The sequence below is a fragment of the Dromaius novaehollandiae genome, chromosome 8, assembly GCF_036370855.1.
Source record: "Dromaius novaehollandiae isolate bDroNov1 chromosome 8, bDroNov1.hap1, whole genome shotgun sequence".
Classification (NCBI taxonomy): Eukaryota; Metazoa; Chordata; class Aves; order Casuariiformes; family Dromaiidae; genus Dromaius; species Dromaius novaehollandiae.
This window is the reverse complement of record NC_088105.1, coordinates 8,754,289-8,778,115: the sequence shown is the minus strand read 5'-3', so window position 1 is coordinate 8,778,115 and position 23,827 is coordinate 8,754,289. Positions and strand designations below refer to the sequence as shown.

General features: G+C 47.0%; 1 protein-coding gene across 1 annotated transcript in view; it reads left to right on the top strand.

The window, feature by feature from the left end:
* The window catches only part of RC3H1 (ring finger and CCCH-type domains 1), a 75,246-nt gene extending 52,192 nt beyond the window's left edge, over nucleotides 1-23,054 (top strand). The window contains 10 exon segments of the mRNA XM_064515600.1: nucleotides 816-906; nucleotides 1,030-1,165; nucleotides 3,226-3,396; nucleotides 3,989-4,117; nucleotides 18,123-18,500; nucleotides 20,468-20,683; nucleotides 21,005-21,142; nucleotides 21,229-21,622; nucleotides 21,922-21,986; nucleotides 22,532-23,054. Of these exon segments, the coding sequence (XP_064371670.1) occupies nucleotides 816-906; nucleotides 1,030-1,165; nucleotides 3,226-3,396; nucleotides 3,989-4,117; nucleotides 18,123-18,500; nucleotides 20,468-20,683; nucleotides 21,005-21,142; nucleotides 21,229-21,622; nucleotides 21,922-21,986; nucleotides 22,532-22,705 (1,892 nt within the window). The 3' untranslated portion in view covers nucleotides 22,706-23,054.
* Nucleotides 23,055-23,827: the final 773 nt, after the last annotated feature.

Genomic DNA, 23,827 nt, shown 5'->3' with positions numbered 1-23,827 from the left:
AACTGTGAAGGTGGTTGAATATTGGAACAGGTTGCCTGGAGAGGTTGTGGAGTCTCCATCCTTAGGGATATTCAAAATGTGACTGGGCATGGTCCTGGACAACCTTCTGTAGGTGACTGTTTGAGCAGGGGGGTTGGACTAGATGATCTCCAGAAGTCCCTTCCAGCCTCAACAGTTCTGTGATTTTGTGGTTCTCAGGAAAAGACCTAATTATATTCCCCAAATCTACTATTAGATTTTTCAGGAGTTAATTGTTGGAAGCAAAACAAACACTGTCTTGGTTAATTCAGGCATCAGCTTTCTAGACCTTAGGAATTCTGTCTTTCCTGAGAGCTTAATCTTCAAATTGGGGTTAACTAGCTATCTTGAAGACTGATGAATCAATTCTCGAGTCTTTCAGGGACCTAAGTAATAAATATTCTTGCTATTTTCTCATACTGGTTGGAATTTTTTCCTTACTGCCCTGAATACCTGGATTCTTTCACAGACTCGCTGACTATGGAAATGTTGACACTGCTGTGTGGGTTGTTGTGGTGGTGTTTTTGTGGGTTTTTTGTTTTTTTCCTTCCCTGAGAAATGCTCTAGCAAATGTTGTTGCACATGCAGGAAGAGTTGTGCATTATGCATATAAGACTGCCCGCGCAGGTAGTATTTTTGTGTTCTTCATTGCAGCGGAAGAAACACTAGACTTCCTTACTCCTGGAGAGAGCTGATCCTCCTTGTTACTCTTTAATGTGTGTTCTGCTTATTGCTTGAATTACTCAAAGGATAGTTCTGTAGCATTGCAACATCATTTTCTCTCTGTTCACTGGCAGACTACAGTCCTTATGGAACTCACGGTGGCTGGGGAGGCTCTCCATACTCTCCTCATCAAAATATACCTTCTCAGGGACGTTTCAATGACAGGTAGGAGTGGTTGTGGTTCCCCCTCCCCGCTGATTTTCTTCTTGTTTAGTTCCTTCTTTGCCAAACTGAGTGAAACCTTTTGGGGGAATGTCTTTACTCATGATTGCTTTTCTGATCCCAAAGGGAGAGGCTGTCCATGTCAGATGTGGCTGGTCATGGGAAACAGTTACCCTCAGCCGAGCGGGAGCAGCAGCTGCGGATGGAGCTGCAGCAAGTAGACCATCAGATTAGCCAGCAGACACAAATGCGAGGACTAGAGGTTGGTACAAATGTCTTGGAAGAGTGGTGAAAGATAGTAGGGAGAGAGATGAAGCTAGCAAAGCTGCCTTTCGTATGGTGGTGATTCTTCTATGATTGTAATGAAATTCAGTAACAACTCTTAATTCTGTGATGCCAGGCATCAGGACTATGGCAGAGGTGTAAACCTCTGTATTTAGCAGCAGAAACTTCCCTGCACTTCAAGTTAAACAAACCAACACCATGGTTGTATCTGTATTGTGTGCTCATTCATACTTGCTTGCTTTCTCTCTCTCTTGCGCTCTCTTTTCACCCATAAATTGAGAGGCAAACTTTCTTGGGATAGGTATAATCTGTTCATCTTGGCTTTACTGCCTCTGAAAATGTCTGATACTGTGTTCACGAAGCTAAGGCCTTCATCCGTGTCATGTTTGGCTTTGTTGTACCCATTTTTCTTAAATAGCACAAGCCACAAGAATAAAGCAAGTAGATATTAAAGATATTTAGCCTGACTACCTCAGCAACTATTCAGATTAATGTTTTCCTGGAAAGAATTGCTATAAATAGTGAATAGTAGCTTTTACTGAAGCTGTGGTTACCTGAGAACCTGTGTTATAAAGGAGGGCTTGTTGCAGATTTGTCCTAAGAGCTCGCACTTTTTAAATGGCAACAGCAATTGCAAGTAGTATGCATTTGTAGTTACCTGAAGCATAACTTGTGTTCTTGTTTGGGAACAAGAGGAGAAACTGTGTTTTAAATTTTGCATGTCTGCCTTTGCCATAATGGAGTATTGGAAAGTTTCAAAACCGTTAAGTGGCCTGCCTCTTCTGCTTACTATTACTGTGATTGTTGTCAGTGTTAAACTCCACATAGTTGAGTTTTGAACCTTGATTTAGCGTAATTTGGATCTGTTAAAGCTAAACAGTTATTTTGAATAACAGCAGCTTTGAATTTAGCTCTCATGTTCAAAGACAGAGCTAAATACTTGAAATCCAGGAGGCTTTGTTCATTTAGCTATTACAATGTTGTTGTGATTGCATAAATCAAAGTTTGAGCATAAAGAACTATATTGTTTTGTTTCATCTCAACCAAATAAGCATTTGTACTTGCAGACCAGCCAGACATTCTGACTGCAGGGAGTAGCAGATAGCGTGTACTCCGTGTTTAAATGCACAACTTACATATTCTTATTTACGGGACTGATTCCTAGACATTACCAGATTTCTGGAGTGGCTGATGTGGTTACCACAAAGTCCTCCTCGAAGTTTGCTGCTCCCATAACAGATGGTTGAAGCATTCATGCATTGAGTACCTAAACTGCCATGGATTACAGCCTTCTGCATTTCGATGAACTTAAATTGGTGTTAGCTTGCTTTAATATGCTAAATGCGTAAACCGAATGAGGCCAGGAGCTGAGCTGGCTCCTTATATCTGCTGCAGGGGCAATAATCTCAGAGAGCTTGAGACAGATAGAAAGAGCTATAAGCTTGTCAGCAAGACCAATTTAATCCACCAGTGTTTGAGGGTTAATGCTCAAACTCTGGCAACTCGCAAGCAAGTGTAGTCACTTGAGCCTCTCTGTTCCTGTGCTTCCTGATCTGGGTCAGTGGAGAGCTGCATATTGATGTCCACATCTCTCTTAAAATTTGTAATGGTACTGAACTATATTGTAGAGATTTGATAAGTTCTACTACTGTAAAACTCCCTTTCTTTCTAATTTCCAGGCAGTGGATTTCCTTATCTGCCATTAACTTTTGTTCAACAAATAGCTCACAAAAAATAACGTTTTTGTTGATGTACCTTGCCTGAAGTTTGAGAAGGGAGAGGTCTATGGGGAAAACCCATGCAAATTTGTTACAGTAGAAGATATTTAACACTGATTATTTAAAAAGGCTTTTGGTTGCATGTAAAAGAAACATTTGCAGTTGCACTGGAAATTATTTCAGTCAGGACCTTGTTAAGCAAAGAGGGAGAAGGCCTTGGTTTTGCAAATCGGCAATACTCCAGACTTGTGGCTTAGTGCCCTTTTTGTGCTTGGTGTTGTGTGCTCAGTTGTGTATGTGCTTGGCTTTATGCATTTAGGCTGTTAGTAACAGGCTGCTGTTGCAGAGGGAGGCGACTACCCTGGCAGGCCAACCACAGCCCCCACCCCCACCTCCCAAGTGGCCTGGGATGATCTCAAGTGAACAACTGAGCTTGGAGCTACACCAGGTGGAAAGGGAAATTGGGAAGAGAACCCGTGAGCTGAGCATGGTGAGTGCCATGGGGCTGGGAGGCAGAGAGGTGGAGTGGAGAGCTGTGCAGCTGGCTGCAGCCATCTCGCCCTGGCAAAAAGGCTTTCTGCTGGATGACCACAGCTGGAGTCATCCGTTTCCCTCTTCACCACTTTATTCCTCAAAACCTCCAGAGAAGTTTCTTGATTCTTCTGTAGGAAGAATTTCAGTTCTAGCCAACATAAAACACTCTATTTTATGGCCCTTTAAAAATAAAGGTGACACTGAGTTTGTTGAAAACAGAGTTGTCTCCTAGGTCACTGTGCCATGAATCGTGTAAATTGCTTCAACACAGAAAACATTTTCTCCGGGGCAGTGTTCAGTAGTCTGTGTGCTGTTACGGTCTATGGTCTCTGCTTGTTGTTACAAAAACCATTGGCTTAACTTCCTTTCAGGAAATATTATATCCTGAGAGGATGAGCATATCTTACTGAGTCTCTTTTCTTGTCTCATGGCTTTTGTGGGCTACATTGCATAACTCCAACTTACAGGCCTTCATCACTGGTCTCAAAGAAGAAAGTCCCAAATTCTTAGAACAGTGTTGAATTTTTCTTCTTTCCTTTTCTCTGCAGGAGAGCCAGTCTTCACTGGATATAAAAAACAAACTGGGCACCACTAAACAGACAGAAAATGGACAATTAGAACCGCAAAGCAAGGTTCCAGCTGAGGACCTCGCACTGACATTCAGGTAACATTGAGGAGTTCCTCATGGTTCTTCCCGTCTTGTTTCGTGTACTGGAGAATAACTAAATCAGGGTGGCTCTCTGGCATACAAATAATACCCCTTGCTTCATGTTTTCTTCTGTGGAAAGAAGATACCCCGTTCACATTTTCTTCTGTGGAAGCATCTATTAGGAAAAGATGATATAAAGCAAGTTTTTATAGCGCAAGCATGAATTGGGGATAAAATCTAGTTGATGAGTGGGGGAAGTGGAATGAGGCTGTGTGTTAATTAATGAAACAGAAGAACTGTCATACTTGCCAGACCAAAAGTCTATCTAGCCAATGCTGGATGATTAGTAGGGAAGAGCGAAAGTAGTACAACAACCAGAACAGAGATTGTTTGTCTGCTGTTGTAGTTTCAAAGAAAAATAACGTTCCGAATGTGAGAGGAAAGTTATTCCACCCTGCTAATCACTGCTGTGGATGTTGCCTGGGAGGGTATGAAGCTTTGGAACAAAGTTCGCTTCTATTTGTAGGCAGTGACTTCTCGTCCTGTAGATGTTGGGACAGGTTTAAACTTGCATTTGAGAAAGTGAATTGAAATAAGCTGTTGGCTGGGAACATTGGAAGTCTGCACAGCAACTATTGTAGGATGCCTACAAGCATCTGCCAATACTCAGGTTAACGTTTTGACAGGAAGGCTCAAATGCTGCAGATGTAAACTTGGCTTAGTGAAACATAACTTCATGTGAGCAGTTTTAAATCTGGATGTTTACTCAGAGAAAGCCAGTTGGAAAATATATTCCTCTTAACTGCTTAGGAAGTCTTTACTTTCTTTTTATTACCAATCCATGAGTTCTGTTCTGTGCCATTAGACTGAGGCCTCTGGAGGAGAAATCAGTGCTTTTGCAATTTCCGTGTGAAACTCTAGAAGTAATGAAATAAGTATTTCTAAAAAATCTTTTTAAGAAAAATGATCCGGATATTTCAAATATTCTGTAGTGCTTGCATTGTACTGTAGACTTTTATGGAATATGCTGAAATATTTAGTAAAACCTAACTAATCTAGAACCCTAAAATATTCTTAAAACTTGTTTGGTTTTGATTCTCCTTATCTTATTTCTTCTTTTTCTGGTAAGCATCTGCAGTATACCAAACAACCTGTTCATTGTACAAGGCATGTCTTTACCTGTTTGTGTTTGTTCACAACTGCTTGAGACACTGCAGCAACAAATACTCAAGTCTGTGGTGTTCATTTAATAAAAATAATGAAAAATAAGAGTAATAGAAAAATTTCAGTAATCACTTCTTTTCCCCCCTGCTTTTTTTCCTGACAACTGTCTTTCAGCAGTGATGTTCCAAACGGATCAGCCTTGACTCAAGAGAACATCGGCCTCCTGTCGAACAAGACGGCATCTCTGAGCCTGTCGGAGGACCCGGAGGGCGGAGGAGACAACCACGACTCCCAGAGAGCGGGAGTTACACCCACATCTGCTCCTTGAAGTGAGGCCAGCATACCCCTGAGTTTCTTTTGCTGGGGTGGTGTTAGCTTCCATCGCGTTTTTTTCCAGGGGTGATTGGAGAAACCCAGGAGCAACAGCAGTAGCAGAGCAGCAGGTCCAGAGGCAATGTGCACAAACACAGCTACTAGAAACAAATCCTGCACATAGTTCACATTAACGCATTTTTTAATTAAAAAAATGAAAATTAGCAGTATCTGCAAGCGATTCAAATTAAATTTGTTTTTGTTCTGTGAATGAACTTTATTTTAATAACTTTGGACGCCTTGGATCCCAGGGCTTAAAAAAAAAAAGATATTATATATATACTCTGTTTGATTAATTGTATGATCTTAATGAAGTAGGTTTTTTCTTTTATTTTGGTATTATTACATACCCAGTGCATAATTTTTTTAATCATCTTCATTTCTCAACAATTAAAGCAACCTGGCCACTTCCTTGTATGATTCAAAAGGGAACAAGGAAGGAGGGTTGGAGAGTAGCTATGAACTGTAGTGTCAAAAGATGTGCAGCAAATTTCATTCTTAAAACAATTCCTCCCTTTGTGGCTGAGAACTGAACCATAACTTGTATACGACATCCTTTTGCTTGAATAATTTAAGCTTAAACTGCAAGTGGCAGAATCTTTTTCAGTACAACAGGTACAGTCCATAGTATATGCCCCAGCACAGCACGTGTGGTTAAAATGGATAACAAAAAAAATTGTCCAACACGTGTATGTTGTTTTATTTGAAAGTTGCTGACCTATTTTCTGTTGGGACTAAAGAAGTTGGCAGAGTGCAGACTGATGTCCAAACATGGGTGTTTCTGAAGCCGGTGAGCTGGGGCTTGTGGTAGAGAGGCTTAGCTGACCAGCGAAGACTGTGCAGCATGCCCATGGCAGACTCTCTGGAAATAGAAAGTAGAGGGAACACAAGCACATGCAGTTGCTGGACACTAACTGTAGATGAGCTTGTTGAACCATGTTAGGTTGTCCAGTGTTTAGGTCACTTTGGGATTTTTTTTGGTTTTTTTTCCTCTTGCCATGGCTTTAAAACAACCTTACCCAAAGTCCATACAATTGAATTGATGCAATGGGACTTACTATGCTCTCTGCCTTTTGGCACAGTTCTTTCATGTATGCCTTCCTCTCAGCAGCTTTTGCTGTTTTTTTTTTCTTTTCTTTTCTTCACTGCTATTATGTTGTTATTAAAACCATCCTAATTTCTGCTATAAGCTGATCTTTTTCTCCTTACTTTTCGTTCACTGATGGATAGTTATTTAATGTGATGCTATCGAAGGCCTTTTAGTGAAGGAAACAGCACCTTTTGATTTGTGTGCATCAGCAGGGGTAATCTGACAAAAACAGAGGAGAAAGTGAGGAAACAGAGGGAAAGTTTCCTTTTTGAAAGGTGGCACTGTTCAGGGTGTGTGTTTATCAGAACTGGATGCCTCAGAATCAAACTGCTGCTTTTGCAGCTTGCCTGTCGCTGCTGCACTGAATCCTTCCTGAAGCCAGCGATTCTGTTTTGTGGGAGGAAAGTTGCATCAAAACCACCACTTAAGTCACAGCACTGATCCTGGCAGAAGTGGTCAGAAGTACTGAAAGCCAAATTTTGCTTGATAAATCTAATGTGCTGCTTCTCCAAGTAGATGCTTTGTAAGGAAACGTTGCAGAAGCTCTAAGTCTCTCTAGATCTCTTTTCTTAAAAAGTTAGTGAAGAAGGTTTTGTTCTTGCTGCACACTTTTTTGACTGTTTCTACATGCACTGGGGTGAGGCCCTCTAAAAGAAGAAATCTGTGGAGATTGGGGTTTTTTTGTTTGTTTTTTTAAGTGCTGCTCCCTCTACACCTTCTTGGCCTGTTCTCATTTCTCTTTCTGGATTAGACTACTAAATCAGAAAGCACTGGTTATGTAATAAATTACTGCATTGCTTTGGTTGGGTAAAGCAAGAGTTAATAATTTTCTTGGTTTTTAGTTTTTTCCTTAACCTTAACTCCTGCTGAGGTCATAGCAACCTTGGGCTAAGCTTTGCATTCATCATACTGTTAAATAAAACAAAATGGGGGGTGGGAGGGGATACAGTCCCACTATTGCCTACCAGTAGGAGAGTCCAAACAGAAGACTCTTTTGAGTAGCAATTATTTAATTTGCCCAGTCAAGGCACCGCGTTTATATAATATTTCACATTGAATTTGATTATGCCCTACAGACCTGGCTGGTCAAGGATTTGATACACATATTGGCTTGGGATTCGAGCTTTCTTTTTTATTTAAATAAAAATTTATATATAAATATATATATATACATATATACGTAGTTATATCTGTATATATATTGGGTATGTTTTAAGAATTTTTTCGCATGAGCGCAGCTGTTGTGATCAAATGTCTGGGAGGTAGAAGCACTGAATGAAGATAAAGGCATTTTTCAGCACGTACCCACATCCTCCATACGTCCTTACACAGGTTTATTTCACTCTTAGTCGAACTTTGGCCTCTGAACTGCCAAGAGAAGTAATTCTGAAGCTCATCTATTTTCTTTTCCTCTTCATTTTGGGCAGAGAGTCATCTTTGCGCTAGGGTAGCTTCATCTCCACCCCACCCCCATCCATCCATATCTCCTACTTGAGACCTAGCATTACAGCTGCTCTCCTTCGAGCTGAGAAGAACTAGGCTGATGCAGTTTAGAGCCTGTCAGGTCTGTTCCTCCCTTCTCCACGTAGGGCATGATGATTTTTAGCATGTTCCCCGGCAGCATGCTCACAGGTGAACTGACCCAGGACCCTGTGCTGTGTTCTCCCTCCCTTAAGTGCAGAGCACCACCATCAGGTCAGCCTTCTCTTCGTGGTTTTTAGTTAGTTTACGTCTTCCTGCTGTGTCTGTCTTAACACAGGAAGCTCATTTTAGTTGAGATAATTAGTGCAATATTCTAATTTAGGAGGACAAGCCCAGAATGTAGATGTTCTTACCTTTCTTTAGGTAAATTAAATTTTCAGAGACGGTTACGGTAGGTCTGAAACCCTGGATTTATTTTCAACACTAGGAAGGAAATCTGGAGGGGCAAAAGATTGTACCTGTTATCACTTCTGTCAGCCGATATCCTTTCCAGATCTGAAATTGCTCCTCCCTGCCAGCTTTTGCTTCTGGGAGGAGTTCTACGTTAAGAGCTATTCACATTTCCGTTGCTGGCTTACGTATGGTGAATGCTTCCAAAAGCTGTAGATTAAAAAGGAGACCTTACAGATTTTTTTCTCCTTTGTCCAGCTTTCTCCGTGCTGTACTTTGTGCATAGTGTCCTTGTTGTGATCAGTGTGTCCAGGTGAATGTCCTGTTTGCACAATATTATAGTTTGGCTTGTTAAATAGTTTTTGTTTAATATCTACAAACAATATTGATTTTTGGCTTTGTTCCCCCCCTCCTTTTGCCCTTTCTCTGTATCTTTAGAAAAGTTTAATTGATTAAACAAGTCAAATAACAAACTACGACACATGCTTTTAAGTCTGTATGAAACTTGCACCTAAAATTTTCACTTTTTGTGGAAAACCAAGCTAGCAGAAGTGAGAGAACAGATAGCTCCACAAATAGCGGAAGCACTGATGGCTATCGCCGGTTACCAGAGAACGACACTTTCTGGAGCAACTCTGTATACTGCTGCATTCATTCCTATATCCTGTCATTGCCCCAGTTGTACAGGAATAGCGTCCGCTTCAGTGAAATTGGTCTCGGCTAAAAACTGGCTTGGTCCCTTCCTTCTACTCAAGCAAGCAGAAACAGTATTGCAGTGGTGTCAGGGCACTACCGCATCATTCGGTAGGTAGGTTTGGTTTCTTAAGGCAGTGGACAACTTTGAACACTTACTGATAGCAGGGTTTCAGCCAGCAATGGACAAAACCCCAAAAATGGGAAGCTTCAAGTAGTAGGCTAGGCTTTAGAAAGTCAAGCAGTGGTTCAGTCAGTGTAGAAATGATGTTTAGTTCTGTTGCGTTGTTCTTTTTCTTCCTTTGTGAACATCTCCCTTCTTCCTTTCCTGAGACCTAATTGTCTTTTCTCGATAGAAGAAATCTACAGTTTTTCTTCCACCCCTTTTGTATACTACCATATCCTGTCCCCTTGTAGCGTAGGTCTTTGCTTTCAGCTCTGAGCACCTTTCAGACTTGCAGCACTGTTATCTATCCCCTTTCTTCTCAGTTTCTTTTCTGTCTGGTTTCTTCGGAGCCTTATTCTCTCCCATTTGTCCACACCTTCCTTTCTCTCCTTCTGTGGCTTGCCCATTCACCCTCCCTGATTGTGTAACAGTGACAGCTTGCTGCCTCAAAACAGAGCATTCAAATGAATTCGCTTAGCCAATAACTTCTGTGAAGTTGCCTTTTCTAATGGTGTTATTACTCAGTGATGCACAAATGTGATATTGCCCCTACTGGTAGGCAAACGGGGGATCTGTATAAACATGGTAAACTGCTGTTTTTCTTTAAAGGAGAGCCAAAGACTTGTGCTTTACACTTTTTTGGTTTTTTTGTTTTGTTTTGTTGGGTTTTTTTTCCCGGTGTAGCTGTTCCGATTGTCAAATCTTTGTGGGGTTTTGTGAGTTGACTGTATTATCCTAGTAGTAACTTACAGAAGTTAATGATTGTCAAGCCTTATCCATGCATTGAATGGTGGAAAATCATTCTGTGTAGTCATAAAATTTGCGATGTACTGAGATGTATCTGGAGTGTGCTAACATGTTTTCATTCTCTCATGCGCGCTCCCAGCTGGTGAAGCGGCTCATTTAGAGAGGGAGAAGGAACTTAGAAATTTATATAATCAAAGAAGCCTTGCGTGTAAGTGTTTAAATCTAAATTGACTTGAATACTGATTTAAAATTTCTTCAATTATAGTAAAAGAGAAATCTACGTTGCGAATGTGACTCTTGACTTTTAAGCCCATTGGAACTGAAAAGACTTGTCAAACTGTGGCTTTACATTAAATTAGATGTGGAAGAAGCACACTTGTATGATGATATTGTCTCGGAGCAAGAATTGAGTAAAGTGGGACAAATTCTTTATTGGAAAGGACTAGGAGTGAGGCTTTTCATTGACAATACAACAAAGTTGTTTATGTTTCCCATTCTCAGTCTAACTTAAACTCTTGCAGAATATTATTTTAAGGTTCAGAGAAATCTGCAAAAGTAACATAAATCCTCAGCTTTTTGCCATTTCCATTTATAAGTCTAAACAATAATGAACCAGACTACAGGATAGTTTTCTGAAGCACCCCAGCAAAAGGTATATTTAGTTGAGTAGCCATTTCAGACCACTTGTTATGGTCCAAGACATTCAGTGCTAAAAATCTTGAGGCTCAACAGAAGGACTGCCAACTCATTTTCTCTGCTCAATAAAGGGGAAAAAATTGGTACCGTAAAAGCAGTGTGTGGATTTGTTTGTGTGTGTATGACGAAGTATTACAGTCCTAGAGTAGTCAGAATGAACGCAGAGCAAGACTGCCTGTGGCGTGATTTCACCTTCATATTCAGATTTTTGTCCTCATGGTTCCCATCTCCAAAACACACACTTTCTGTCCCATCTAATGTTGGTAGCACTGATTTTAAAAAAAAAAAAAAAAAAAAAAAAAAAAAAAAAAGTCAGTGTAATTTTTTATAACACAGTGAAGAGGAAGCAAAGTTCTTGCGTCTTTTAAAGCTGTAATTTAGACATGGAACTGGAAAAATATCTGCCTTCCTTGAGTAAATGTAAACTCTGAATTTGAGAAAAGTGAGACAGCTGCTCTGAGCCACCTTTTGGATGTAACATTGGTGCTAATAAAAAAATAATAATGAGAGAGATGGCTGTCACCTGCAGTATGGGAGCACACAGACAGTGTGGCACTAACTGATTTGGTCTCGGATCAAATATCCAAAGTGTAGAAACTTAACTGGGGAGTCTTTTTTTCCATGTTGCACTGTCGGCAAATGCTTACTTTTTTTGCTGAAATGTCAGGAAGGAGAAAGATGCCGAAGAGCCAATGAGTCCAAGTTATTCAGTGCAGGTCAGCTGCTGGGGGAAATGTTCCCCCGGCACAGTCTCCTTGCGCAGTTAATATGGGGTCTTTATTCTTGTACAGGAAGAACGTAACCATTTAGTGCTGTCACAGTCTTGGAGGCAGTTCTTGTGCTACAGACACAGCCTTGAATACACTGACACAGCTTTGGAAAGGAAAGGAGAGCAAATATAGTTTAAAATTCATATTTTAAAATTTTATTTTTTCCTTTGTCTCAATGGCAAGTGTAATGTCATGCTATGGAAACCCTCTGAATGCTAGGGTAAGGAAGGGTGCAGCTTTTTCTAAAATTTCCCAACAAAAGGAGCGCGTGGGAATTTGTCTTTGTCTTTATCCTTGCTGCATGAGGAGCATCCCAGTTATTTGAAGCTTAAAATACGTGACTATAATAACCAAATTTAGATGCCTGTAGCTTAGTAACTTAAATAATTAGCTGGTCTTTGAGAGGCACAGTCTTTGCAATTCCAGTGAGTTTGTGTATGATTTTAGTGCAAATTGCCAAATGCTTAGCATTTGGGAAATTTGGGGAATCTTGCTTCATCCAGCAAAGTGAGTATCTGGATATACGTGTTCGGATGTTCTCGTGTTCTGGGAAACAACTGATTATTGGATCTGAAAATCGTAGGAAAACACAATACAACTTCAATTTAAAAGTATGAACCTGGGGAAGATGCAACAACGGATGAGGTGGTATCTCTGAAAATAAGCATTAGGTATGATGGAATTACATATGAAATGTGTAGGGCAAAAATATATCTGTAAGGAAAGAAAAGCAAATCTTGTGGAGTATTTGATGTTTAAGAAATTACTTGCTTCTTTGTAATGTTAAATGGATTTATTAATAATTCTGTGGCAGACAGTACTCACAAGTCTTTGGCATCCAAACCAGATTGTGTACTGCATGGATCCCACAACTGGACGTGTGCGCTGACCTCTTTATTTCTAGCTTTTTTTAATGAGATTTGGCAGCAGCGTTTTATATGTGTATAAAGCAACTTGAGGCAGAAGAAACCTCCTTCTCATCACAGCTGCTGCCCTGTTCACAACTGATACCTTTAATCTGCAGCCTCTCCTGAGTGGAGCTGCTCTAACGTGGGCAAATACAACACAGCAAATGACTCTTCGTTTTTTCTAGTTTTAAGGAGTTCCCATTACCCCTTTGGCCTCTGCTTGCTGTTAAAGCAGCCTCTTGGCTAAGAGGAGCTTTGCTTGAAGTCGGCTTAGCAACTGTGCTGTAGCTTGATTATTTTTCCTGATTTTCTATAAGTGGTAGCTTAATGTCAAGAGCTCTTTCCCCATCGTATTTGTTGCTATGGGGAGGAAGAGGAGAGGCATGTGCGGGAGGAGGGAGAAAGACTTGTGGGATTTTCTATGTGACTGCTCCCACCCCCCTTTGAAATCATCTACTTCCAGTTGTGGGATTTCTCCATAGATGGGGTTTTTTTCCCTGGTTTTGTAAGCCTAGTTTACTTTGATCTTGTTAGTGTCATACAAGTCTCCCGAGACATTCTGCAGTCATTATCACCTTTTTGGGTGGAGTTTATTTTTTTTTTTTTTGGTTTGTTTGTTTTTAATAACTTTTTAACATTGGTGCATATATGCTTGGGATAGAGCTCATGTAATTTTCCAATCGTATTGATTGTATGTGATTGTGCCCTGCAGAGGTATATTTAACAAAAAAATAAAATAAAATAAAAAAGGATAGTCTAGGTTAATAAAGGAGACCGTGAGATTTGTTGAGTCAGGTTATGAACTATTTCTTGAATTTATTTAGGATTTTGGGAAAGTGAAATTCCTTGTCTGGTGTTCTCATAAATCAATGCTAAACAAAATGTCATTGTTTCTCTCTGTTTGTGGAACTAGTTCTTTTCTTGCTTTTCTTTTCCTTCCTTCGGTTTCTTCCTTTCCTGCTTCTCTTCCCCATCAGGGAAAAAAAAAAAAAAAAAAAAAAAAAGCTCAAGCCTTAGGGGATGGCTGACTCTGCACTGGGTTGATATTGTGAATAGTTATTGTTTGTAACTAGCACAACATTTTTACTAGGCGTAGAGATTAGAGAGCGTGTGAAATGAGTTCCCTGAAGGGCAATCTCTGCAAGGTCGGGGGATACCGGAGTCGTGCACACGCCGGCCTGGCTGCGGGGCAGGCACTCGGCGGCCCGCAAAGCACCGAGATGTCCCTCCTTGGGAGGGCGGGAGCTTCACTGCCTTTTGGAAAGGACGACAAAAAGGAGTTGACAGAAGAGTTTGCTACATTCAGCTCCCTGTGGTTTTACTCCTTCAATATACATTTTAAACCTGAAAGAGAAGCCTTGTAGTTGTTGTGCTGAAGTGGGAAGGAAAGGATGGAAGGAGGCAAAAGGATCCCAAGATCAGAAAGTCAGCATCCCTCTCCTTATTTCCTTTTTAGTGCTACAGAGCTGAAAGCATCGCTTTTGTGTTCAGCAACAACACAGCAAAGACCTGTTGTGCATGCATGGCGGTTATGTGGAAAAAGCCATATGTTGAAACGCTATTTCTGCTTCACCTTGCTTTTCTCTCTCTTGAAGCTGGCTGGGTCTCGCCTTGCTTCCACATCGTGTCTAAGGCTCCTCTGAGTTGCAGGTTAAACAAACAAAAAAAAAATTTAACGAGTAGAAAGGAGGTGATTCACTACTTGGTTTGTAAATAGATGGAAGTGTCTACAAGGTCTTACCTGCTTTACTGTCAACATTTATATTAAATGATAAATTAATGGAGAACATGTTGAAATATCTCTCATTTGCTGTCTGGGCTGAATGCACATTCTTCTAAATTTTGCGTGATGAGTCTCTCTCAACCGGAGACCAGGGTGTATGTGCCGGAGTCGCCGAGATGCCAGGTATCTCAGCAGAGAAGTGGTGTGAAGGCTGGTCCCTCCTCGCGTGGGCTTTAGCAAGTCGTCAGGTGGCTACAAATACAAGACTGGTCGAACAGCCTCCGCTAGGGAATAAGCTGCTGCTCCTCCAAGAGCCGTAGCTCTTCCCGTGCCAGCGCAGGAGCAGCCTCGGCCCAGGGAGCCGATCCCGATGCCTGTTTTGTCGGGATGGGTGTTGGGCCCTCGCGCTTCCTCCAGCTGTCCTCTCCTGCCGGGAGCCTTGAAGTATTCAGCTCTAACAGAGAGAACTGCATTTAAAGAGAAGTGTGGCAGAAAACTGGATGTTTTTGTTGGTGTTGGTTTTTTTTTAATGGGGTGGATGGGTGGTTGCTGCAGGACAGACAGGGTATAGATACCAAGATAGCCTCTTACAGCCCTAAGTGCTGCTTTCTTCCCAGCTTCTCCAGAAAAGAGGTGATGGTGAAGGAGAGGCAACTGTGAAGGCCTTGCAAGCATGGTCATAAAAATGAAGCGTGATGGCTAATCCCTCCTGCCTGAAGCTGCCGGGTGCAGAGCTTTGGCACTCGAGGATTTTGAGCAGCAGCAGGTACCGGTTCAGAGCGAGCTGGGCCCCATCTGCCCCTTGGGAGTCTTTGAAAGCAGCTTTGGGAAAAGGGGAGTCGCTCCATGAAAGCAAACAAGGCAGCTCATAATTTTCATTAATGCACTTGTCATGTTGGATGCTCCCTTGGGTACAGATCTGCCCAGGCAGGAGTGCTTTGCCATAAATTGCCATTTTAATCATTTTTGAGTGCAGCATGTGTCAGGCTATGGCTTGGGCAGTTCAAAGACCCCTTCAGCCCTACATTGAATTTTTGGAATATTTGGAAAAGAAAAAGCTTGCCTGCAGTCCGGATTCTGGAATTAAACTCACTGTGTTAATAGGCATTAATTAGGCATTTGGCCTCTGTTATAGGGAAAGCGAGTACGCAATTGCAATACCAATGTACTTTGTCATACTGGTAAGAGTTCATTCACATCAGGTGCAGATATGTGGGATGTGCAAAATCAGAGATGTTTGCCCTTTTGCACTGCGTTTAACTCTCTCTAAACACCCGGGGACTGGCCGCCTGGGCTTGGACGCCTGCCTGCCTCTCTCTGCGAGAAGCCCTAATTCCCCCTGGAGACACCGGGACCTGCAGGCCTGGCTGTTGCCTTGGAAAATCAAGGTGGCAGCTACTTGGAGCACCCTAACAGGTAACGTGCGCAAAGTCCTCTCTCGCAGGGCGTTTTACCTCCTGCAGAGGCATTTAAAACACGGCTGTGTAGAGTACGCACCAACCTGCACTGCAGGTCTGGCCTGACAGCTGTTTTGCAGAAGGTAAATCTATGGCGCAGGCACTTGCGTGTGATTTTGGAGGTGTTGCTGGGGATGGTGGCGGGGGTTATGCTTGCTTTCGATGAAGATAGCGCTGATTATCAAACTGATGTGCAGTGAGGGTGAGAATGATGTTTCTGTGGGGCAGAGGCAGTTTCTCAGCAGGGCACTCCTGGCTCTGGAGGGGCTCCCGCGAGAGCAAAGCTGGGCAGCGGGGCACCTCCTCCTCTGCCTTCCCCGTTCTTCCCTTTCCACGATCTCCATTCACATCGAACTCTGGCCCTTGCGGGTACGGGCGCTGAGGCCAGAAGAGGTTATGCTGATGGTTTTTTCTTGAGCTATGAGATACTGAAGTATGGTGATTTAAGGTGTTTGCACATCTCAGGTTTTATTTGAATGCTTGGAAGTTTGGGGTTGTGTTGTGTTGTTTTGTTTTTCGTGGTAGGACTTCTTCATTTTTCTAGTGGCAAGAAACGAAGGCATCTGGCGCTGGCGTGGGGTAGGTGGCCAAACTTTCCCTTGTCAGATTGAACTTTAAAACCTCTTTCAAACTAAACATTGCTCTGTTCTGCTCTTTGCTTAACCTGCTGCAGCCGGTCGTCAGCCTTTGGCCTCGGCGCCCCGCTCCCCTCCCACCCTGCCTTGCTTTCGTCCGAGCACCGCGCGAGCCCGGGACTTCAGCGGCGGAGCTGCTTTGGGCTGCCTTGGGCGCTCTCGGACCTAAAGCGAGACCGCCGGTCCTCTAACGACTTGCGTTTCCGTCCTAAAAGCAGATTTGAGCCACGGGGGCAGGTAAGAGAAGCTGTTTCCACTAATATTTCCTGCCCTAACGCCTTGTCGCGGGTTCGTTTCCCTCTGTAGGAACCCATGGATTTTAGCTGCTGCCAAAGCGCTTGCCCTGCGCGTGGGACCGAGGAGCCGTTCGAGGGGGCTCTCCCGCCCCAGCTCCCACGGAGGCTCTGGTTCGGCTGGGGACAGCTCGCTTACCTGCCTTGCAGATGCTCGTTTTTTATCCCCCACCTGTAGCGACGCTTCATGGTGTGGAGACCAGTTCCCAGGCTGGGCTGCCCTGAGTAATTGCGGCCCTCCCGCCTGGCCGCAGAAGGGCGAGATCGGCCTCGCCAGTCTGGCTTGGAGGTGGAAGGAGAAGGCTTTCCTTCCCAGCTCAGAATGGCTTGAGCTAGTCAACATTCGTTGGGCTTTTTAGCAGCGGGCTTGGGGAGCGCTGCCCTCCCTCTGCAAGCGGTGGTGAGACCAGGCGGCTGGGAAGCGCCTGTGCTGGCCCCCCCGGGCGGGACATCGGCGTTTCTCCAGGCTTCCTTGGAGCCGTCTGGTTCGGAGCTGAATTGGCAACTTGTTTCTTGGCTTTCTAGTCTACTTAGGTGGATAAAGCAGAAAAAAAACGCCCTTCCCAATTCTCACTTTCCTCCCTGCCAGCAACCCTTCTGGGGCAGCGAGGATGCTGCAACACTCTGGGGTCCCCCGGGGAGGGAAGCGCTTGGCGCACGGGCTCGAGCCGGTGGGAAAGGAGCACGCGAGAGCCGCTGCCTAACGGCGAAGCGGGGAGGGGTGCTTCTGCGCCCGGCGCGACGGCGAAGAGCCGGCCTGAAAAATAGCCGGGGCTCGTGCCGTAAAGGGCGGGCGTCGCTCTGCGGGGCGGCGCTCGGCCTCCGTGCCGAGCGGGAGGAGTTTGGGTGGCAAACCCTGCAGCGCCTTCGAGCTGACGGAGCGGGGACCGGCTTGGCGCTCCCCCCGCGGGTGCTGTCCCACCGGGTGGGCGCTGGCGGGCCGTGGGGGTCAGCGGTGACGAACGTGGCTGGTTTCCCCTTTGGCCGAGGCTGCTCTGCTCCGGTGGCTCCCGCATCGGTATCCTGGACAGCGTGAAGCTGTGGCGAGCACGGCCAAGGGCCAGAGGAGCCCGCGGCAGGGGAGAGCAGGGACGCTTAGAGCCCCACTAGGAAAGCAGGAGATTCCCCCAGGAAATGGGGAAGGAAATGAGCTGAGAACATCTTGACTGTGGCTGGCTGCTCCGTGGGGCTGGGGGCACCTGGGGCTCCCCACAACCAAGGTCAGTAGAAGTTGCATGGAAGCACAAGCACAACTCACCTGCCGAGCAGGGCAGCCGGGTGCTTTCGGCCGCTGCTGCGCAGGATCCCGTGGCAGGCGGGTGCGGGACCCCGGGCTTTGGGAAAGCGCTGTCAGAGCGTACCACTTCCAGAAGCGGTGGGCTCGCCGGTGGCGGCGAGGTCTGCTTGGGGCCAGAGCGCGTAGTAAGCTCTCTCCTTCTGGTTGCAGGACATGTATCTTTTTGTGGCGTGTCTCGCTGGCGTCTGGGCTCTGGCCGCCCCTCAGCACTACGTCGTGGATGACATCTGCACCGCGAAGCCACGCGACATCCCGGTGAATCCCATCTGCATCTATCGCAACCCGGAGAAGAAGCCGCAGGACGGCGAGGGGCAAGAGGCAGAGAAAGACAAGATCCCCGGGTTCACCAACCCCCGCGTCTGGGAGCTGTCGAAGGCCAACTCGCGCTTCGCTGTGGTCTTCTACAAGTACGTGGCCGACTCCAAGGACAACGGGGAAAACATCTTCATGTCGCCCCTCAGCATCTCCACAGCCTTCGCCATGACCAAGCTCGGCGCCTGCGGTGGCACCCTCCGGCAGCTCATGGAGGTCGGTGGCAATTCCTCCGCCTTTTCTGGTGGCTGAGCACTGCTGCGGGCCCCCGGCTCAGGATGGGTCCCCGGCTCGGGGAGGGAGTCCTGTATTGAAACAAGCCCCCGGGCAGGACGCACCAGGCTGTTTGGCTCTGGATTTCTGGAGTCCCAGTTCCTTCCTCTGACTCCCTACCTAGACGTAGCATTCAGGGTGGGTTTCCTTGGGTTTGGCAAGTTCATTTCCACCTGGAAGAAAGGAAACCCATCCTGGAGAGAAGGGAAGAGGAACAACTTGTTTCTCGCAGGCCTGGCCAGCAGTTAGCTGAGAGGGTAGTTAGGGCTTTTCTTGTGCAAAAAGCAGGAAAAGTCATGTCCTACGTCCCATTGGATCTTGTTCACATCCCTCCTCCTCCCCTGGGACAAGGTGGGATTTGTCCAGGCTAACGAGATTCAGAGTGGCAGCACTGTAGCGTAGGCTGACCTTGCTCCCGCGCTGGTGGGGTCCGTGCTGGTTGGAGCACAAGCCGAGGCCTCGCCGGGTGAGACAGCACGGCGTGCTACGCCGCCGCTGCTGCAAGCCGCCTCCCAAGCAGCAGCAAAAGCATCTGCTGGAGACGGTGTAGAGACCCTGTTGTCCGTTGGTACCAAATTACAGCCCGTCCCCTGCATCAAAACAGGGACGTGTTGGCGGGAAGAGCTCTCCCTCCTCCTTCCTGGCTTGTGGCTAAATGACGCTCTGGCTTTCAGGGCTGGGACCGGTTCCCTTCGGAAAGACTTGACTGTTCTCGGTTTTACTCTTGCAGCCGCTGGATTAGTCAGGGTTCCCCTCATACAGTTACCAGCCGAAAGGGCACCAGCCCCCTCCAGTTCACGTGGCTTCCACGGCCTCCCGTCCTGTGGGATCAGCCTCCTCCGAAGGGAAGCGGGCTCCCTGCCGGCCCACTTGCCCTTCTCGCCTGTGCGCTCGTCCCCTGCGGGAGCCCCGCTGGGTCCTGCCCTCGCAGACGGGAAACGACAGCCCGGAGGGGCCTTCCCCCGGGCAGAGGGCAGGCGGGAAGGGATCTGCTCCGGGTGCTCCCACTGTCGTTCTCCCGGCTGCTCCTGCCTCCAAGGGAAGCAACGTTGGTGTCAGCGGAGGTCACCCACGGTCTGGGGCAGCGCAGAGCAGTGAACCACGTCTCCCAAATTCTTCTCCTGCTCCCTCCCCTTCAGGCCAGTCCTTCCCACGGACACAGAGTCATCCAGGGACGTGGAAACATGGACTGGCTCCTACGAACAGGCCGATGACACCCCCTTTGCCTTGCAGGAAATCGTGCCAGAGATCCCAGAGGTTTATGTGGAGCAACGTGCTGGGGGATTTTCTGTGCCTAAAGCTCAGAGGTTGGACGGATGCTAGCTGACAAACCATAACTGTCCTTCTGTCTGGCAGCTAGGAAGGGATTAGAAAAGCCTCACTGTGCTGCAGAAGTTGCTACGTATTCTCATTCCTTGCAAATAGCAACAATGTGGGCCCAAGTTACTCCGCAGGCCGACTTGGGGGCAGGAACAGCCTGTGGGAGCATCACAGAAGGGTTTAGCACAAGCCTCGCAGGTCTTCCTGCGACCTGCAGCAGCCCAAGAGTTGCTTCCAGCCCCTCCACTGAGATGCTCACCTTGTGCAAGGCTCTCAATGAGCAGCACCTCTCTCTGTCAAGCAGCGTTTAATTCTTCGTTTCAGACTCTCCAAAACCGTGTCTGAGGCTGGCGATGTGCTGCTTTAATATAGGGTTGGTAAAGCTGATTGAGAGATGAAGCTCAGGGCCTGCAGACTTCTCGCTCCGTGAGCGATGCTGGTGGGCAGAGGGCTGTATCCACACTTGCCCGACTGCTCACCCAGGGTCCACAGCATGTCGGTAACTGATGTGCAGGTTCAGACCTCAGTCTGGGGCTGCAGGACCACGGGAGCCCGCTCATGGAGTCCGTCTCACTGTTTTGCTCCCCTAGGTCTTTCAATTCGACACCATTTCAGAGAAGACGTCTGATCAGGTCCACTTCTTCTTTGCCAAGCTGAACTGCCGGCTTTACAAGAAAGCCAACAAATCCTCGGAGCTGGTATCAGCCAACCGCCTCTTTGGGGAGAAATCTTTGGTCTTTAATGAGACTTACCAGAACATCAGTGAAATAGTTTATGGAGCCAAACTCTGGCCCTTGAACTTCAAAGTGAGTCTGAACAGCTCGGGCTTTTTCCCTCTTTTCCACATCCTCCTGCTTTTGCTGCTTCCCTGTCGTTTGCCCGCAGTGCGTGCCGTAGGCTGGGCATGGGGACATGAGCGCGGGTGGGAGCGCGGGACGCAGCTCCTTCTGTCCCAGCTCGCCTCAAGCTTGGTCGCCTTCCGGCTTCTCGTTTCCAAACGCTGCAGCTCTTCGCTGGAAGCAGTGTCCTCCCGGGGAACCCATTTGGTTATTCTGTCCCCCGGGGGGGGACACAAAGAGGTGTTTAAAACCCTCGACTTGCTTAGGCATTTTGGTCTCTTTCTTCAGGAAAAGCCAGAGCTCTCCAGGAAGATAATTAACGAGTGGGTGGCTAACAAGACAGAGAGGCGCATTACAGAAGTGGTCCCAGAAGGAGGTATCGATGATCTCACCGTCCTGGTCCTGGTCAACACCATTTATTTTAAGGTACAGCTAACAAAACCTGGGGAGCAGCCTGTTCCCTTGGGGCGAGTGACGATGCTGATGTCTCTGACCTCCCTCTCTCCCTTTAGGGGCACTGGAAATCGCAGTTCCCAGCTCTGAACACAAAGCTGGATTTGTTTCATAAAGCCAACGGCGAGGCCTGCAAGGTGCCGGTTATGTACCAAGAGTCCAAATTCCGCCATGCCTCCATCCCCCAGAGCAAAGTGCAGGTGCTGGAGCTGCCGTACAAAGGGGACGACATCACGATGGTGCTGGTCCTGCCTGACGCCGGGACGCCGCTGGTGGAAGTGGAGCGAGACCTGACGTCGGAGAAGCTGCAGGGCTGGATAGGCTCCTTGACGGAGCTCTCGATCTCGGTCTTCCTGCCTCGCTTCCGCATCGAGGACAGTTTCAGCGTCAAGGAGAAGCTGAGGAAAATGGGGCTGGAAGATCTCTTCAGCCCAGAAAATGCCAGACTCCCAGGTCAAACGCGGAGACGGGGTGGTGCAGGGTGGAGGCGGGGGGTGATCGTTCCTCCATAGGTGCTTGGACAGCAAATGCCACGGTGTGCAGGAGCGTGCTGTGAAGCAATGCAGCCTGCTCGGCGCTACGGCGGCGGGAGCTTAGGGATCTCCTGCAATTGGTGGTAGATAGCCATGTTTCGGGGCAGGCTTGCCTTCTGCTTTGGTGCCAGGCTACGAGGGATGGAAATGTTTTGCCTCTTCAGCTGTCGTCTCAAAACATATTTAAAATGTTCTTTGTTTTGTTATTCTGGCTTTTAGGTATTATTGTAGGGGGCCGTACAGACCTCTACGTATCCGACGCTTTCCACAAAGCCTTCCTTGAGGTAAGCTTTGTTTTGTCCCAGGACGTGTTTTCCTCTTAACTTTCGTTTTAAAAACATGAGGCGTAACAAGGAAAAAAATAGCTCCAAACCTACCGCGTTCACTTCTTCTACGACCTGGGGCTCTGCGGGGAGGTGGAAGCCTGGTGTCGCAGCCAGAGGCAGACGCTGTGCCACCTCCTGCGCTGGGTTTGGCTCTAGCTTTTACCTGTCTTGGCTGCTAGCACACTGGTGACAAGAGTAAGCAGCGCAGCCCTGACTTTCCCGTGGGCACGGCTGCTGTGGGGTCGTGCAGGACGCACGTACAACTGCAAATCATGCTTGTGCATCCAGGGCAGTTAAGGATATTCCCTAAAATCTGGAATAAGCCACCATAAGACTGCTATGACTGGTGCTGGAGCCACGATGTTGCCTCGCTCTTTGGGCTTCGGATTGGTGGGGAAGAAGGGAGAGTCCTCCAAAATAGTGCACTTAAACCTGCCAGAGCTGCAGGAACGGGCAATGCACGATGCCTGGGTTTTAACCTACGCTTCTCGTTTGGTTGGCAGGTGAACGAAGAAGGCAGTGAGGCATCAGCTGCTACCGCTGTCACCATCTCCGGCCGGTCCTTCCCCATGAACAGAATGATCTTCAATGCCAACAGGCCCTTCCTGCTCTTCATCCGGGAAGCTGCCCTCAACACCATCATCTTCATGGGCCGAATAGCCGATCCCTGCCCCTAAGCCACCGGGGCCCTGCTCCTCCTTTCTCTGCCTCTGGAAAGTGGTAGTGGGGTGTTGTCACGCAGCCCGGCTGGCGCCTGGGGCGGCTGGGCTCGCTGTTTGGTGCAAGCTGCCGGGGGCCGTCGTGCCCGGGCGGCCTGGGGCGGCCCCTCCTCGCCGGGGCAGCTCCCCTGCCCCAGCCGCTCTTCAAAGGAAGCTGGATGCTCTCTGGCACCAGCCTTTTCGTGGCACCCAAACCCGCGTCCAGCATTGCCGTCACTCTTGTATCCAACCTCTCCTCCCCTTCAGGCCTCAAACTGTAACACTGATCACCTGGTACATTAAAACCTATAGATCTGTATGTAACGAACCAATCTCTATATGGACAGTTCTCTCCTCACTAAGCCGTTTCCTGGGCCTATTAACACTTCCCGTTTCGAACGAAGGGGCCCTTCTCTGCACTCCCCGTCCCAGCGGAACAGAAAAGTCGGTCAGTCCTGCACTGTAGAGGTCAGTGGAAGAGCAACAGTCAGGTGGCACCTGCCAGCTGTGCTGAAAAACATCTTCACGCAGCTGTGCACTGAACAGCTGGTAGGAGGAAGAGCTGCCAAACCTCCTAATCCTCCTCGCCAACAGCGCTGACATGTCTAAGTGCTGATTAGTCACTAGCAAAAGCACCTCTTGGCCAAGGCCGTGCATCTATCCAAGTGGTGAGCTTCAAACTAATTTCACGGTAAAGTTACTGCAGTGGGGGTGTCTCTGGACCATGGCACCGCCCAACTAAGGTAATGCAACCAACAGCTGTAACCCTGTCCCCATTGCTCCACAAAGTCACAGCGCTGTCCTGTATGTGAATGGAGACTATACTTAACAAATGTGTTATTTCACCTGCAAGTTTACTCCTAGGGCTGAAGTGCCCTGGCCTGCTGCCCCTCCGCACGTGTGCGCTGAGCTCTGATCCTCCCCGGGGTAGCTACACTGCTGGAGGAAGGACCTCCGCCAGGGCTGGCTGCGAGACGCAGAAGTAAACGTGGTGAGCTTTCCTCCGAGACTTCTGCATTGAGGGCAGCTGTGTTTTAAAACAAAACAAAAAAGCCCATGAAGGCACAGTCCTGTCCTGCTGCTAGTGGTACATGTTATAGA